Source organism: Amblyomma mixtum, chromosome 6 (genome assembly GCF_055824585.1).
Source record: "Amblyomma mixtum isolate Tamu chromosome 6, ASM5582458v1, whole genome shotgun sequence".
NCBI classification, from domain to species: domain Eukaryota; kingdom Metazoa; phylum Arthropoda; class Arachnida; order Ixodida; family Ixodidae; genus Amblyomma; species Amblyomma mixtum.
The window spans coordinates 14397386-14415138 of NC_143017.1; the positions used below are offsets into that span (position 1 = coordinate 14397386).

Below are 17753 nucleotides of genomic sequence, written 5' to 3' on the forward strand. Positions count from 1 at the left end.
ACCACATGTTATGTACAGTCTTTGTCAAAAGTAACCAGGCTCCACGTTTTTCTTCTCAGTCGTATATTAAAGCTGTTATGCCAGCCCTCAAGCTCGAAATCTCTGTATGGTAAGAAGAACCTCTCTTCTCAGCTTCAAAGAACTTTTTGATCTTTAGGGAAGCTGTGAGGGCTCTGTTGTACGAATGAGAAGCAAACCATGGAGCCTGGTTACTTTTGACAAAGACTGTACATTTACACGGCTTTGGAAACTCTGAACATATAAGAACACTTTGCTGTGTTCTGAATGCATTCCTTTCCAACCCTGGTTGTTTCCCATTTGTCACGTGTTCGCTAAAGAAAGGGAACGTGTATTTCTCTTGGAACGGAGGCCTATCTAATGCTGTGTTGGGTGCACTGTGCAAAGTTGCCCTGCTAAAAGCCCTCACGATTGTGGGTTTATTACACAGGACAGGGAATAAAGTTCACTTCAAAAAAGAAAACGCTTAAATGTAGCTACACCATTGGCCGAAAAATACATCAGCTGGTGGTGGAAAAGGGAACACTGGGAGGAATGGGGTTAGTATAAACCACCAGAACAGTCACAAAAGATGAAGCGCGATGCATGAATCGGACAAGGAAGTGGTCACACGAGTGCATAATCTCAAACAGCACACGTACGCACACAGCCTGGTTTCCAGTGGCCCGCCCTAGCATGTGTTCTCTTTGTAGCAATAAGTCAGTCCTTACAATACGGGGGAAAGCTGCAGAGCAGCAGCTTGAATGCGTCTGAGGCCCTGCACTGAGGCACGAGACACCACGTATGCATGGCATGAAGCACACGGTCCAGGTACACACCGCTGAAAGTCTGGCAAAACGGTGCAGTGAGGATTGCAGTGGGTCTTCTGAGAAGTGCTGCAAATTATCAATTGACCATACTGGCTACTCTGTTGTGGGGCAGCGCCGCCACGGTGGCTCAGTGGTTAGGGTGCTCGGCTGCTGACCCGAAAGACGCGGGTTCAATCCTGGCCGCAGCGGTTGAATTTCTTTGAAGGAGAAATTCTAGAGGCCCGTGTACTGTGCGATGTCAGTGCACATTAAAGAACCCCAGGTGGTCGAAATTCCCGGAGCCCTTGACTACGGCGTCTCTCGTAGCCTGAGTCGCTTTGGGACGTTAAACCTCATAAACATAAACCTAAACCTTGTGGGGCAGCTGTCATGTGACACAACTTGGAGCAGCAGCAGGCAGTGGCCCACGTCTGCCTGTGACATGCGGTCCCTTGAAATAGTTGAAACCTCTCTTGTTGCGTAACCAAGAAGCAGAATTATTAGCGTAAGAATATCGTTGCCTCTTGCCCGTTTGGTACACACTGCCTGCTGCTCTTATTGGTTAGTGCAGCAATAACTAAGTATACCTTAGCAGCTCCGTCGTTGCACGTGATTTGGAACAGTTGGTGGTGAATGTTGGCATTCTCTCTCGCCAGGCAGGGGAGTCATGCCAGTAGGGAGCGTACAGGGTGGGCCCTGAGTGATGTGGTGATGCTTTGCCTGCAGCCCTGTGGAGGGGATACCTGCCCTTCCTCTACTCGTGCCTGTCCTGCTTCGGGGTCATGCTGCTGCTCAGTGAGTACCGCACACCCAGAGTGTGTGCACTGTTGACGCACTGTGAGCACCTGCCAACTCACTCGGTGTGCATCAAGTTAGCCTTTGGTTCATTGTAAGCTGCCGCGGGGGCCCAGTGGTTATGGTGTTCGGCTGCTGACCCAAAAGACGCAGGTCCAACCCCGGCCGCGACGGTCACATTTCAGTGGAGGCGAAATTCTAGAGGCCCGTGTGCTGTGCGATGTCAGTGCGCGTGAAAGAACCCCAGGTGGTCGAAATGTCCGGAGCGCTTCACTACGGTGTCTCTCATAGCCTGAGTCGCTTTGGGACGTTGAACCCTCATGAGCCAAACGTTTTGTTTGTTTTTTTATCACATCACCCCCAGCAGCGTTTTATTTGACAAAAGTGGTAGCAAATCGCAAAGGTGGAGAAGGTCTTAAAAGGTAAAAGGGTGCAGGGGACAAGACACAGGAAAGAAGCGGACTCGCAGCTGGTTTATTGAAACGATGCCTCTTCAACAGCAGTGCGCATGCGCACATGGCTGTTGCCTTACCAAAACAAGAAAGTTTAGTTCCTTCTGGCACATACTATGAATTGAAGCTTCGTTGACGCACTTGTTGAGGCCATATGTGGAAATATTACGTGCCATTTTGTGACAGGGCTGCGAGTGTTTTGACAAATGCGGCTGGTAGTGTGGACCACAAAGTTTTTGATGCTTATTAATACAGCATCCTCTTTGTTCTACATAAACCGAGCCACTTCCGAGTGTGATCTCATATATATGACTTTTGTTCTGCTGGGCGTATACTTGGTTCTGTAGCTGATGCTACAGCCTGCTTTGTTGCTTAATAGGGACAGGTGGGACACCTTGCAGCACACAGAAAAGGACACATCCGCACCGCATTTTACTTTTTTTACTTTTTTGAGGCCATGCGAGTGGGTAGAGTTTCAAACTTACACCACTCAGGTTTTAGTGGCAGTTGTTTTATTTGTTTACCGTACGTATAAGGTGACCTCCCTTTTTACAAACGACCATCTGTGGTTGGGCAGGTTGAGGTAGTTTCAGCCGGGCCTCAGGTAGCCCTGACCTGATGCTTGTTTCCAGCAGGATGCACGCAGCTCCATGTGTAAAGGACGATTTGTGTTCACATTGTTGAACCGCTAACAAAAGTTCTAATTGGGTTCTGTTTACCCGTATCAGTCGCACTGGTGACTGCTTTCCCTGATGAACGGTAGACGGCACGAAGTCAGACGTGTGGGAATCTGGTTCGATTTGACGATGGTCAGCCGAGCCACATGTGAATACGGAAGGGAGGATGGGGCACCGTTTTATCGCCTTTGCCGGTGACTGCTGCTCTTGCGAATGCAACGTTTCATGTCTTTTGCTTCGAGTTTCGTCTGTGTTGCAATGCCATCCCATGGGAGACTGCTTAAAAAAGGAGTACGTAGCAATAGCATTTGCCCTAAGGGTTCTTTCAGGCATTCCATGGGGTGAGGCAATGCTCTGTAAACTGGAAACAGCTTGTGCGTGAAGCAAAAATGAGCACACGGGACAAAAGGATGGGTCGTAATTGAAAACTTTGTGGTGGAAAGGGCAGTTTGGAGAGAACCCGAGACAAGCCTGCTCATGCCTTCTCGACTGGATGTGTTTGTGTGCAGTCTGCACGCCGGTGGGATTTGCACGCCTCTTCACGGTGCTGGGTGAGCTGGTGATGAAGCCAAAGGTAGGCTCAGCCTAGGGTGGGCTTGGGGGGGGGGGCTGTGCTGACGGTCTCTCCCCCCCCCCCCCAGTTCCTGCGCGATATCCAGGAGGAATACCAGTGCACGCTCATGGAGGAGGAGAACCTGGGACGCCGGGCACGCGTCACCAGCCACGGTGGGTGCCCCCCCCCCCCCCCCCCCACACTTTATTCTCTGATGACACCGGAGAGGGAATTCTTGCTCAGCTGAAATCCTTGTTTTATTTTCAACTATCTTGTTCACGTTTCATGGGCAGAGTAAAGAAAAAGTGCACAAATATTGCAGTCATGGCTGACATTGGTGTTGGTGTGTGGGAGGGTGATTTGAGCCAGGCTCCATGCATGAAATGATGCCAGTCCACTGTTGGCGCATTCTATTTGGCTCCATGTCTTCCATGGTCAGTTTGGGTTCAGATCGCTGGTCTTGCTTCGGGCGCAACTTGCTGTGCGGTGGATCACCCCGCCTACCCCGCAAAGTCAGCAGTGTGTTTTGTTCTACTCATTGATTTCAGTTTCCAAGCACCAGAGCTAATTGTGCGCTGCACGGATTCGGATTGTCTGTGTGGAACACCATTTGGAGCATGCAATATACAGTCGAGGCCACTTATAACGAACCTGATGGTCACGCAGATTGCGTTCGTTACATCCGATGTTCATACTAACTGGACCCTCCCCATATTACAACAGCCAGAAGTAACAAAAGAGGCATTTATTCCTTAAAAACTGTCATGTGCGTCTGTTTTTCCAGGGCGGTTATGTTCTCGCCGTGATACCTGCTGCCAACAATCCCTTTTAGGAACAGGATCTCAGTCGTCGTAGTTGAAGCGTTCATGGCCGCTTGTGCCAGGTTGGCCACAAAATCGGATTAATAGTGAAAGGGGGGGGGGGGGGGGGGGGCTCGTACTTTGCGTACATCGGCTTCGTCTATGTGAACACAGTCATAGGAGGCAGAATTAGGTCAACTGTGCATCAACGGCGTCCAATCTACATGCCTTCTTCGTTCCGTCGCCCATGCAACGACCAAGGTAGTGCAGTGCACAGAAAACGTGTCAGCTGCACGTGGTAGCAGCACAAAGGGTGAGACTGACCAGGCAGGCGACGTTGGCGGGACCAGCAAGGCAGCAGGTGGGGGGTGGAGGGCAACATGCTTCTCTGGAATTTTCACCATTATCCTCCCTCCAGTAGTCGGTGGAAAGGGGAGGAGGGAGAGTTCGCAGTTTCATTGCTGCTGCTTTAATCCTGCACAGTCCTCATCTATTGGATTTGCATCTTCTAAAGGCGCCGACCGCTCACCAAAACTCGTGATGAGATTGTGGCATAAGTGAAAAGATTGTGCCTCATATTGTAAGAATTGAGCATTGCAGTATGAAAGCAACAAGGATTCACAATTTTAATCTGGTATTGAAAACAACATAGAAAGCCATCTTGTAGTGAAGCCTACCTTTATCACTGTAGCCCATCATGGGACCACATCTCAGTAAAATATCCGTTATTTCTTTCAAGTGCATAGTGCTTTTTCTTTCGGGCGTGCTCGTCATGTTTTATTACAGTTTACACTCTCTGCAATGCGCACTGTAATGAAAAGCGTTGCTCCCTACGCATCTTCCACCATGTGCTTTTAGCTTTTGTAACTAGATGGCGCCACACTGTGTTGAATTTCCTGGTGGGAGTGGCAGCCACACTCTACTAAAACTTTTGTCAACGAGGTGTGAATCACATTGCCAGAACAGCTTTTGGTGTGAAAACTGAAATGGATGCCATTCAGTGCTAAAAATATCCTGTTACTTTCTGGTGGGTGAGATCTATATTAGTGTTTGGCACAGCACAGTTGGGGATAAGAGTTAATGGAGAATACCCAAGTAATCTGCGATTCGCTGATGACATTGCCTTGCTAGGCCACTCAGGACAACAACTGCAAAGCATGATCAGTGAGTTAGACAGGCAGAGCAGAACGGTGGGGCTAGAAATTAGAGGGGCTCTTAAACACTTTCGAGGAGAGCACATCTGCTCACTCCATCACTACTTTGTGTTGTAATAAGGGAGTAAGTGATTACTCGTTGACTTCCACCCGAGCGCAGCCATACGGCTACAGAGGAAAGCTACACAGCTTTCTCAGAAACTCAGAAGAGCAAGTTGCTGGGCTAGTTGGTACTGTTGCATCTTGGTGGAGCAGCGGAAAGGACGGGACACGAGAAAGACGTCCTGTGCACGTCCTTCCTTGTTTCTTGTGTCCCGTCCTTTGCGCTGCTCCACCAAGATTTCTCAGAAACTTCGCAGTTAAAGAAAAATTCGTCCTGGTCCGGGGTTCGAACCCGGGACCGCCGCTTCACCAGAGCAGTCGCTCTACCAGTGGTAAAGCGACTGCTCCAGTGAAGCGGTGGTCCCGGGTTCGAACCCCGGACCAGGACGAATTTTTCTTTTAACTGCGAAGTTTCTGAGACAGCTGTATAGCTTTCCTTTGTAGCCGTATGGCTGCGCTCGGGTGGATGCCAATGAGTAATTACTCCCCTATTACAAATCTACTCCACCTTGGGGGATTCCCCTAAATATTTGGTCAACACTGTTCCCACTTCGAGGTATTGATCAATTCGCTCTCGCCCTACCATGAGCTTGCCGTCCCGGTTAGCTCAGTTGGTAGAGCGGCTGCTCCTGTGAAGCTGTGGTCCCGGGTTCGAACACCGGACCAGGATGAATTTTTCTTTTAACTGCGAAGTTTCTGAGAAAGCTGTTTAGCTTTCCTTTGTAGCCGTATGGCTGCGCTCGGGTGGATGCCAATAAGTAATTATTCCCCTATTACAAATCTACTCCACCTTGGGGGATTCCCCTAAATATTTGGTCAACACTGTTCCCACTTCGAGGTATTGATCAATTCGCTCTCGCCCTACCATGAGCTTGCCAACCCGGTTAGCTCATTTGGTAGAGCGGCTGCTCCTGTGAAGCGGTGGTCCCGGGTTCGAACCCCAAACCAGGACGAATTTTTCTTTTAACTGCGAAGTTTCTGAGACAGCTGTATAGCTTTACTTTGTAGCCGTATGGCTGCGCTTGGGTGGATGTCAATAAGTAATTACTCCCTTATCACAAATCTACTCCACCTTGGGGGATTCCCCTAAACATTTGATCAACACTATTCCCACTTCAAGTTATTGATCAATTCGCTCTCGCCCTACCATGAGCTTGCCGTCCCGGTTAGCTCATTTGGTAGAGCGGCTGCTCCGGTGAAGCGGTGGTCCCGGGTTCGAATCCCGAACCAGGACGAATTTTTCTTTTAACTGCGAAGTTTCTGAGACAGCTGTATAGCTTTACTTTGTAGCCGTATGGCTGCGCTCGGGTGGATGTCAATAAGTAATTACTCCCTTATTACAAATCTACTCCACCTTGGGGAATTCCCCTAGACATTTGACCAACACTGTTCCCACTTCGAGTTATTGATCAATTCGCTCTCGCCCTACCATGAGCTTGCCGTCCCAGTTAGCTCATTTGGTAGAGCGGCTGCTCCGGTGAAGCGGTGGTCCCGGGTTCGAACCCCGAACCAGGACGAATTTTTCTTTTAACTGCGAAGTTTCTGAGACAGCTGTATAGCTTTCCTTTGTAGCCGTATGGCTGCGCTTGGGTGGATGCCAATAAGTAATTACTCCCTTATTACAAATCTACTCCACCTTGGGGGATTCCCCTTAACATTTGACCAACACTGTTCCCACTTCGAGTTATTGATCAATTCGCTCTCGCCCTACCATGAGCTTGCCGTCTCAGTTAGCTCATTTGGTAGAGCGGCTGCTCCGGTGAAGCGGTGGTCCCGGGTTCGAACCCCGAACCAGGACGAATTTTTCTTTTAACTGCGAAGTTTCTGAGACAGCTGTATAGCTTTCCTTTGTAGCCGTATGGCTGCGCTTGGGTGGATGTCAATAAGTAATTACTCCCTTATTACAAATCTACTCCACCTTGGGGGATTCCCCTAAATATTTGGTCAACACTGTTCCCACTTCGAGGTACTGATCAATTCGCTCTCGCCCTACCATGAGCTTGCCAACCCGGTTAGCTCATTTGGTAGAGCGGCTGCTCCGGTGAAGCGGTGGTCCCGGGTTCGAACCCCGAACCAGGACGAATTTTTCTTTTAACTGCGAAGTTTCTGAGAAAGCTGTTTAGCTTTCCTCTGTAGCCGTATGGCTGCACTCGGGTGGATGCCAATGAGTAATCACTCCCTTATTACAAATCTACTCCACCTTGGGGGATTCCCCTAAACATTTGACCTACTTTGTGTTGTCATGAAAAATTGGGCAAATAATACACTTCTGCACGCAGCAGAGAACCCACAATCGCATGCGAAAGTTGGCAAGCCCTTCTTGGCGACTTTTTCATGCTTGCACCTTTCTCCGTCACTCACACCCAGAGGTGGGGCTGGTTGAGGAGTTGCGACCTTCCGGCATGCAAAAAGGGACGAGGGAAAGGCTAGAAGACGCTGACATTCACAGTTTTGACAGATAACTTCCGCAAAGCGCATTAAAAAAAATACTTGCCAGGCAATATTCGTGAATCGGTGTGCTATAACATTCCAGGCATACTGCAACTTTATTGGAGCCCCTTTCAGAGTTCCTTTAACATGCAGAAAACCAAGGTAATGTTCAACAGCCTATCAAGGGAACAGCAGTTCGCAGTCGGTGGCGAGGTGCTGGAAGCAGTAAGAGAATATGTCTACTTAGGGCAGGGTGTAATAATGCATAATAAGAGTGTGCATGTAGACCACTTTATCAAGAGTGCTGCCATCTAGCGTCTAGGCCAGTAACGACTGCCATGCTGGTATGTGCAGTCATATTCACAGTACACATACTAAACACGACACAGGAGGCAGAAATGGGCATTTCAGATCTTTTTGTACTCTGTACTGAGCTTTCAAAGCAGCAGTGAAGCCGTTCGGTTGGCCGGAACTTGAGCGAAGTATGGGGCCGCAGGCACTTCGTGATGACACAGGGCAAGCAAGTGTGAAGAGTATGGCGTAGGCTGAGGGAGTGATGCAGGGCAACTGTCAGGCTACCTCTTCAAGAGGTAGGGTATATTGCTAGCTGAGTTAGTCATTTCTTGACAACTTCAGGAATAATTTTGTAATTTTTTGCCCGCTCTCTAGAAATTCCACTGTGATATCTCCAGAGTGTTGTTTCTTGATATATGCATTTGCTCCGCATCTTGTGAAAAGGAAAATTGGCTTTTGAGGAAAGGAAATGGCGCAGTATCTGTCTCACATATCTCACACCTTAACCGTGCTGTAAGGGAAGGGAGGAAGGTGAGAGTGACAGAAGAAGGGAACATAGAGGTGCCGTCTCCGGAATAATTTCGACCACCTGGGGATCTTTAACGTGCACTGACATCGCTCAGCACACGGGCGCCTTTTGCATTTCAATGGAGCGGCAAGCTCGAACCCAGGAACTCCGTCTCATTAGGCGAATGCTGTAACCACTGAGCAAAAAGCTGCAGGGCTAAGAAGATGTGGCAGAAGACGGGTTCAACACTCACTGTGCCCCTGCTTGGCGTGCTAGAGGTGAAGCCATTCTTAGAATTTTCTTTTTCTAAAAACACATTTTTTTTTTTTTTTTTGCAAAGCACAAATATTGCGATGCGGTGTTCATTGACATATCTTGAATAGAAATAAAATTTCATGCAACATGAAGTTCACAAATTAATTTGAAAAAAAAAAAATTTTTTTCAACAACTGCAATATGGTCCTAGGAGTGCAAAGTATCTACGCAGAAAACATTATGATGAAAAAGGCCCATAATTGGTGTCTTTTACCACAATCCAGTACTACCGCGTCGATTTCAGCAAAGAAACTTAGTGACAGTGTAAAAAACGAGACATATTGAGGGATGAAACAATTTTCAAAAAATAAGTTTTTTTTGGGTGGTCATTTTTTGGGAGTTCAAAGCTGTGCCCCGCCTAAAGCGCATTGTTCTTCATCTTTCGAGTAGGCCCAGCGTGCCTGTACTCATTTTACTGTTGTAATCTGTTTCGTGCATGCCAGTGTGGATTTGGGACAACTGATGTTCCGCCCTATGAATGGAAAACCTTGTGGGGAGGAATAAATTGTCATGCCAAACATAGATACCAAGCAGAGGGATAACAATGGTGGATGGAAGTGCCCTTGCTAAGGTGCCTTCACATCACTGTTGTGAAAATCCCGCCTGCCCCGTAAATCCTTTCCCTATAGCAAAGGACCTGGATTCACGCCATCCGAGGAGGCTTAGGACGCCCAAAAGCCATCTGGTTGCATGGCATACAGAAAACGTCACGCAGTCATGCCTGGAGCGGAACTGTGCACCAAGGCTAGGCCTAGTGCCTACGATGACCTGGTGCCGCACGCAGCCTCGCTGGCGCCGCTTGCCTCAACGACATTCCCGGCAGCACAGCTGCCTTTCGAGCGTGGGCCAGACCTCCAAAATCGTGCTCTTGTTGCATCAGCTGCGGCGCCTACCCTGCCTTCTCCAGATGGACGCCAGCCTGTGAGTGACTGGCCCTCTGGACGGAACTCAGATATAGCTCCTCAGCCTATACTTGTGGATCGACCTCCACCCGTACTACATGAGAAGACGAGCACTCTAATGGACCTGTCATCAGCCCCGCCATTCGGACGGCCAGGAATCCGCTCTTCTCAAAAGTGCCCTTTGGGTGACGCTGCACTGGGTTCCTCTTTGGCTGGCGGCAGCTCACAAGGCAAGTGTTTCTGCCTAATAACAGACTGCCCAGTTGCATCTACCTACGGCTCGGTGAGTTACAAAGCGATCTGGCAGTGAGAAGCCTTACATATGTATCGAACAGGATTCTGCAGGCGAATCTGGATACGTATCTCGGAACGAAATGTTGTCGCGGCTTCGCATCCAGAAAGACGTCACAAAGGTTTCGGGGCCAGTGCAGGTGATGGATCCGACTTACAGCGGTGTGTTGTCCACAACGTCGACGCAAATGACAACCACTTCAGTGTGAGCTTTACTGTCACACCCACCGAGCGATCCAAGCAAAAGGGGAATTGGGCGTGAACGATCAGAAAGCTTCGGAGAACAGTTTCAACGAAATGCATGGAAGCCAGAAAAACACTGGAGTTGCCTTCTAAACACGACCTGTTTTTTGTGTGAGCTGTGCAAATGGGAGCTGTGCATGTTGTCTTGCATTACAGTGTGGTCTGCTGTATTCTGCAAGGCACTTGCGTGCACAGTCATCACACAAGGCTAGTGCACGTGCCACAAGAAGCGGACAGTACTTGTCAAGTGTCAGTGACGCTGTGGAAGTCACTGATGTCGGCCATGATTCCATTCTCCGAACTGTACAGCCCCCCCACCTTCTGGTTAAGCAGTGCCATCATCATCATCAGCCTGAGTACGCCCACTGCAGGGCAAAGGCCCCTCCCATGTCTCCCCTATTGATCCTCACCTTGGCCAGTTGCTCCCACCGTATCCCTGCAAACTTCTTAGTCTCATCCGCCCACCTAACTTTCTGCTGCCCCCTGCTACGTTTGCTTTGTCTTGGAATCCACTCCGTCACGCTAAAGGACCAGCTATTATCTTGCCTTCGCATTACATGCCCTGCCCAAGCCCACTTCTTCCTCTTGATCTCAACCAGGATGTCACTAACCTGCGTTTGTACCCTCGCCCACTCTGCCCTCTTCCGATCTCTTAATGTTACACCTATCATTTTTCTTTCCATAGCTCGCTGCGTTGTCCTTAACTTAAGCTGAACCCTCTTTGTTAGCCTCCACGCTTCTGCCCCATAGGCGAGTACCGGTAAGATACAGCTGTTGTACAGTTTTCTCTCGAGGGATATTGGTAAACTGCCATTCATGATCTGGGAGAACCTGCCATATGCGCTCCACCCCATTCTTATTCTTCTAGTTATTTCCCTCTCATGATCCGGATCAGCTGTCACTACCTGCCCTAAGAACACATATTCTCTTACTACTTCCAGCACCTCGCTGCCAATTGCGAACTGCTGCTCTCTTGCTAGACTGTCAAACAATACTTTTAGCCCCACCGTTCTGCTCTGCCTGTCTAACTCATTGATCATGCTTTGCAGTTCATGTCCTGAGTGACTTATCAAGGCAATGTCATCAGAGAATTGCAGATCCATTGACTCCCATCCCCGACTGTTCCCATTTCAGGCCCCTGAACACCTCCTGTAAACAGGTGGTGAAGAGCATTGGCGAGATTGTGTCTCCCTGCCTGACCCCTTTCCTTATTGGAATTTTATTGCTGACTTTATGAAGAACTATCACAACACTCTTCTACACCCTGATCTTGCAATGTCTGCTTGATAGTTGAGGTTTGCACTGACTCAGATGTTTTCTCGTAATCAATGAATGTATAGGGGTTGGTTGCGTTCTGCACATTTCTGTATCACCTGATTGATAGTGTGAATATGGTGTATTGTCGAGTATCCTTTGCGAAAGCCTGCCTGATCTAGGGTTGTCCTGACTCCGCTAGCGATTACCTTAGTCAGCACTTTGTAGGCAACGGAGAGTAAGCTAATCGGTGTGTAGTTTCTCAATTCCTTGACGTCTCCTTTCTTATGATTATGTTAGTGTTCTCCCAAGCTCTAGGTACGCTCGAGGTCACAATCCAAAAACTTGAAGCGCTCAGACAGACAGGACGCAGAAAGGAGACATTACACACACGAGTGCTTCTTTCTGCGTTCTGTCTGTGCGCTTCAACTTTTTGAAATGTCTCACCAACACGCCCAAACAATCACTTCGAGGTCACAAGGCATTACACGTACAGGGTGGCTAGTTTTTCAAGCACAGTCTCTTCTCCATCCTTCAACAAATGTGATGTTATCTGATCCTCACCAGCTGTTTTCCCCCTCTGCATTGCTCCCAAGGCTTTCTTTACTTCCTCCTTCGTTACTGGCGGGATGTCCCATTGCTGTGCTCGACTGCCTCTCTCAGTAACATTCTGATTGCATTAGCTACCATATAGATTTGTGTAAAACTCTTTGGCTACTTTAACTATCTTATCCATATTGCTAATGACATTGCCCTCGTATCTTATCACATACATCTGGTTTTTACCTGTGCCTAGTTCTCTCTTCACTGCTTTTAGGCTACCTCCATTCATTAGAGCATGCTTGATTTTCTCCGTCTTAAACTTACCTATGTCGGCTATCTTGCGCTTATTTATTAATTGGTAACTCTGCTAGTTCTAGTCTGTCTGTGGAGTTAGACGTCCTCTTGCTTTGGCCTCCATGTGTTCTCCTGTCTTCTGCTCTTTGGTGCCATATTTCAAAGCCAGGCAGTGTTTTGTGTCATCGGAATTAAAATTTTCAAACTCCCATTTTTTGGCTTTTATCAGTATGATTCATACGGGCAACCGTGCATTGATGGCTTAACGAACTAAGGCATTTTCCAGTGTTTAAGGCACACCTGGGTACGAGTTGAGCCCCCTTGCAGATGGCAGTTTCTCCAAAAAATCGCGTATAAATCACACCAGTGTTTAAGATGCATCTGTTCATTCTGGGGGAACCGTAAAAATGTTCTGGAAAGAAAAATGGTTGGTGCAACGTTAAAGAGACCGGAAACGGGCAGAGTGGGTGAGGGAACAAACGCGGGTTAATGACATCCTGGTTGAAATCAAGACGAAGGATTGGCCTTGGGCAGGGCATGTAATGCGGAGGCAAGATAACCGCTGGTCCTTAAGGGTAACAGAGTGGATTCCAAGAGAAGGCAAGAGTAGCAGGGGACAGCAAAAAGTTAGGTGGGCGGATGAGATTACGAAGTTTTGCGGGGATACTGTGGCCGCATCTGGCGAAGGACAGGGTTAATTAAAGACCTGTGGGGAGGCTTTTGCCCTGCAGTGGGCATAGTCAGGCTGATGATGATGATGATGTAAAAGTGCTTAGAGGATGATCTTTCATTAAAGAGTGCTACAAAAGTAGCTGACTCCCTATAATTCGAAGCCGCCTAATTGGAATTTTTGGTTAATTAGAAGTGAAGTGTAGGTCCCATAAGTTTTGCATGTAATCATAGAGAAGAAATTGCTTCATAACTGGAAGTTAGAAGCCCACAGTATCATTTAATTAGAAGTTATTTTTCGGTCGAGGCTAGAGGCAACAGTCATTTTTTTAATAGAGTGCGCAGTTTTTCGGATATGACAGCAGCTCCGCACTGGTGTCATTGCCATAGCTGCAACCTGCATCGCCACTGCTTTGAAGGTTATTCTTTGCTACAGCTGCCATAGGCACCCATGCATCCTGGTTGAGGCGAGGCAGGCCGGCTGGGTCATTTTCTTCGAGTGTGGCTTGCTGGCTCCATGGATGATTCCGCACTTCGGATTTTGGCATCGCGACACTGATACTAATCATGGCAACTCCCGGCTCTTATCACATGGGCGACGAAAGTCAAGGTTTTGAAAATAGTAGCAAAAGGAGGCACCGCCAAGCAAGACGTTGCGCAGAAGCATGGGATCAGGCTAAGCAGGCTTTCCAACTTTATAAAGAGCGAGCGCTCAGTACTGGATGCTTTTGAGCACGACCAGTTCAAGATATCTATAAAACGAGAGAAGGTACTGCTGGAATGCATCAGGGAAGCAGAGTGCAAGAAACTCGGGTCGTTGCGTTGAAAGCCCGATCGCTTGCAGCAGTGTTGTGGACCAATGACTTTGGTTCCTCCGATGGATGGCTGACACGTTTTAAAGATCGCTGTGACCGGGTTTTCAAGAGTGTGGTGGGAGAAAAGGCACCGGTAAAGCAGGAAGCGTGCACAACATGGAGTGAAGAAAAGGTGTGTTAATACCTAATAGCGTCCACGATCACCTCGCTTTGGGTTTGCCCCAAATCCAGAGTGGTGTGCTTTGCACCACGGTGGTGGCACACTGAGGGGGGTCAACATCAGTTGCACCCCACGGGTGTGTGCATGCAGCGCCACCTTGCCTCTGGCAGACAAAGGATGCGTATTTGGTCGTCTGCAGGTGCATAGCTTCTTGCTCAGTCCTTCCCAAGCTGCGTGCTCAGACATGGAAATACCATTGGTAGTCTGTGGATGAAATGAATGAAGTAATGGCGAGCTGATATTCGTTTGTAACAAGCGAATTGTCAGCAGCATAGCACGGTGCGCTTCCACGATCTGCTCCCGATCCGCTTGCTTCTATTGCAACTGGGAAGCGAATCGCATCCACACTGAGCCACACGGTCGATAATCGTGTTGACGGTGCTTCCCGCCATCCTTAATGTTACTGCTTGTTCACTAGTTTTGTTTTCTGCAAACCTGATGAAATAAAAGCATCTGTCACGTGCTCAACTAGAATTGTTTACAAAGATGTGGGCACAAACAACCCACCAAAGAAATGAAAGATTGTGTTCTTCAGCCGTCTTCCACGGATACAGGCCTCCTCCATATGGTTCTTGGAATAGAAAGCAGACTTTTCGTGGCCAGCAATTAATCTGTAGCAGACGCTGCTCCTGATCCAGAAATGCTTTCGGAACTGTAAGTAAACCACACAACATCTCCTATGTAGCAGTGGCCCTGTGCACTATTTGGCCAGTAGTAAACAAGCCCAAATAGACTGGTGTCGTCGAGGCGCCTGACAACCCGTTCTACAAACTGACAGACTTTCAGACGCTGTCCACCATACTTCCTTTGGATGATGTCGATCAGCATGATGTCTTCGCTATCAGACGTGCTTGAGAAGCTCATTGATTGCGGCATCCAGCAATGCTTGCTTTTTCATTATCGCCATCTCAGCAAGTCAACTCTGTTAGTGAGACGCGCAACCACAGCTGATGGGTCAGAGCCACCATCCGCTGTATATCAGCTCTGCAGTCTGCGGCACACATGCGTCTTGCATTGCTGTGCACTGCCGATTTTTCAATGCGCGATTGGGCAACGAAGAACCATCCAGAGAGGGTGTGCTTCCAGTGATCGAGGATGAAGGTGCGCACCGGTGCGGGTGATGGAGGATGCTATAAGTGAATACAAACCGGAAGGCATCTTCAACGCTGTGGGTTTCTGAGTAGACACAGGCCACCAACCACCGCGGGTTCGGGCTGCGCGCGAGCCAAGGGCTCCGATCAGCCATCACCACACACACTCTGGGACGCCAATGTGGTGCACTCAACCTCTGCTGGGAGGAGAGCGATTCGCTACAAAGAAATAGGCCTCCAAGTTCACAAAGGAGGCATTTATTCATGTCCTCCTCCAGCTGATACACTCAATAGTCACTCCGTCCCGGGGGCGCGCGAGGAGCAAGGCTCCACTGCGCGTACGAAGCGACTCGAGCAATGCGCGCCGCTAGCACGCCGCTGCAGGAGAATGTCCCCGCGGCAGTGCTGTGATCTCTCTCTCGTGTCGACCGTTGGGCCGGTTGCAAGAGAGAGTGGGCAAACAACGCAATGTCCGCCTGTCGGAGGTCGCTGGACCCCGCTGGACAGGCTCGAGCCGCTGCAGGTCAGAGGACACGTGCGGACGAGCTCGAGTAAGCACTGGTCCGAACAGCAAAGGCCGGCACGGACAAACAGTAGCGTACGCACCTTACGCTGTCTCGGAGGGATCTCTCTCTCTCTGGGCCCCACTCGGATGGTCGCGCGGTGCGCGGGCGCCAAAGCGGGTCCCGAAATCCCGCCAAAAGGCACCAATGGCAAAGGCCGTTGGGGAGCCGGGGCGGAGCTGTGGCCAAATGACAGTGATTAGTCACTTAGCCGCCTCTCCACCGCCTTAAGCGGGAGCAAGGAAAGAGGAGAAACAACGCGGGAAGCCGGCAACAGCCGCGCAAAGGCAACGGCAGGAAGCCAGCATTCCCACAGTATTTATCGAAAAAAATTTTCCAGCCTATTGTTCAAAACACTTTCAAGCACTTTAGAAAGGACCGGCAATACCGATATAGGTCGGTAGTTATTGACTGCTTGTTCATTACCACGTTTGAAAATCGGACTAACATGTGCTATTTTTAGATAATCAGGAAAAACTCCAACTTGAAACAATCTGTTGACAATATGGGATAAAATTGGAGATATTATACCTGAGACATATTTTATATGTACAGGTTTTATGTCATCGAAACCAGCAGCAATGTTGTTTTTTATTTTGCTTATCAGTCGTTCTACTTCAAGGGGAGTAACTGGGATTAAATGTGTGGAATTTGCCACACCAGGCTCCTGTAGCACAAGTTCTTCCGCGTCATCTACATTCACGCTGATGTTGTCACAACTATTCAGAAAATAATCATTCAGTGCAGGCGCGGCTTCCTTCCCGTTTAACAAACCTGGCAGTGTTATAATGCTTACAATTGGACTTTTGTTTCCACAATTGATGTTTTTACCCGCGGCCCAAATCTTTCTGGGATCCTTTGTTATTCCTGCAAAGTTCTTCATAATAGGTTAGCATTGCTTTCCTAGCCTCGCTTTTGACTTAATTTTTGTATTTCTTGAGAATAGCGAACATGCTTAAAACCCGAGATTTCACGAAACCGTGATACATATTGTTTTTCTTTATCTTTTTTAACAGGTGAAGGAGTAATTTATGGTTTACGAATTTTTTTTTGTTTCTAGGTCTTATTTGCCATAACGGAAATGCTTCATCATAGCATGGGACCAATTTAGCAAAAAGCAAGTTGTATGCGCTGTTTGGGTTGCATTCGTATAGTTCCCTTAGGACTCCAGTCAGTGGCCTCGACAAGGGAACAAAACTTCTGTAGCGCTCGGTCGCTGAGAGCGTGGTAACAACTCTTCTCTTGCACTTTATGGTTTCAGTATGTGTGCGGGATGAAAGAAAGTCGGAAGATGATCGCTTATCTCTAACGATAGCAGTCCAGCGATACTGTCAGGCATATTCGTGACACAAATATCAAACAATGTTGCACTTTATGCTGTTAACCTCGTGATCACATTTCCACATGCAAACGAAGCCACGAGCTCATTCAGTTTTTTGCAACATGTTGATGTTTATGTTGCCCATTACTACAAACAGGAAACCTGAACTGCTTAGGTAAGAAATCATGTTGTCCAGGAAGTAATATAGTTTGTTACCTGTTGGAGGCCCTCGCCGCGGTGGCTCAGTGGTTACGGCGCTCGACTGCTGACCCGAAAGGCACGGGTTCGATCCCGGCCGCGGCAGCTGAATTTCGATGAAGGCGAAATTCTAGAGGTCCGTGTACTGAGCGATGTCAGTGCGTGTTAAAGAACCCCAGGTGGTCAGAACTTCCGGAGCCCTTCACTACGGCGTCCCTCATAGCCTCAGTCGCTTTGGGACGTTAAACCCCATCAGCGCCTCCTCTATACTTTCTGTGCCTGGGAGAACGAGAGGCGAACAATGGGAGCCCGCCGTCGAGGCTAGTACGGCCGTTCGCCGCCACGCGCCGCCACCGGAGTAGGATCACTGCCGCGCCATCGCTCATAGAAACGCAGACCGTTCGCAGCTGTTCTGTCGTTGAGTTTTTGGCTGCATTCATATTGTTTCAAGTACAATCAAAAC

At 48.7% G+C, this 17753-nt stretch overlaps 1 protein-coding gene across 11 annotated transcripts in view; it reads left to right on the top strand.

The window, feature by feature from the left end:
• lili (LMBR1-like protein lilipod) overlaps positions 1-17753 on the top strand; it is a 190316-nt gene that overhangs the window by 90064 nt on the left and 82499 nt on the right. For all 11 annotated transcript variants that reach the window (XM_089547565.1, XM_089547561.1, XM_089547566.1 and 8 more), the window contains 3 exons: positions 1533-1601; positions 3240-3304; positions 3372-3456. In XM_089547565.1, coding sequence (XP_089403691.1) covers positions 1533-1601; positions 3240-3304; positions 3372-3456 — 219 coding nt within the window. The remainder of the gene's footprint in view (positions 1-1532; positions 1602-3239; positions 3305-3371; positions 3457-17753) is intronic.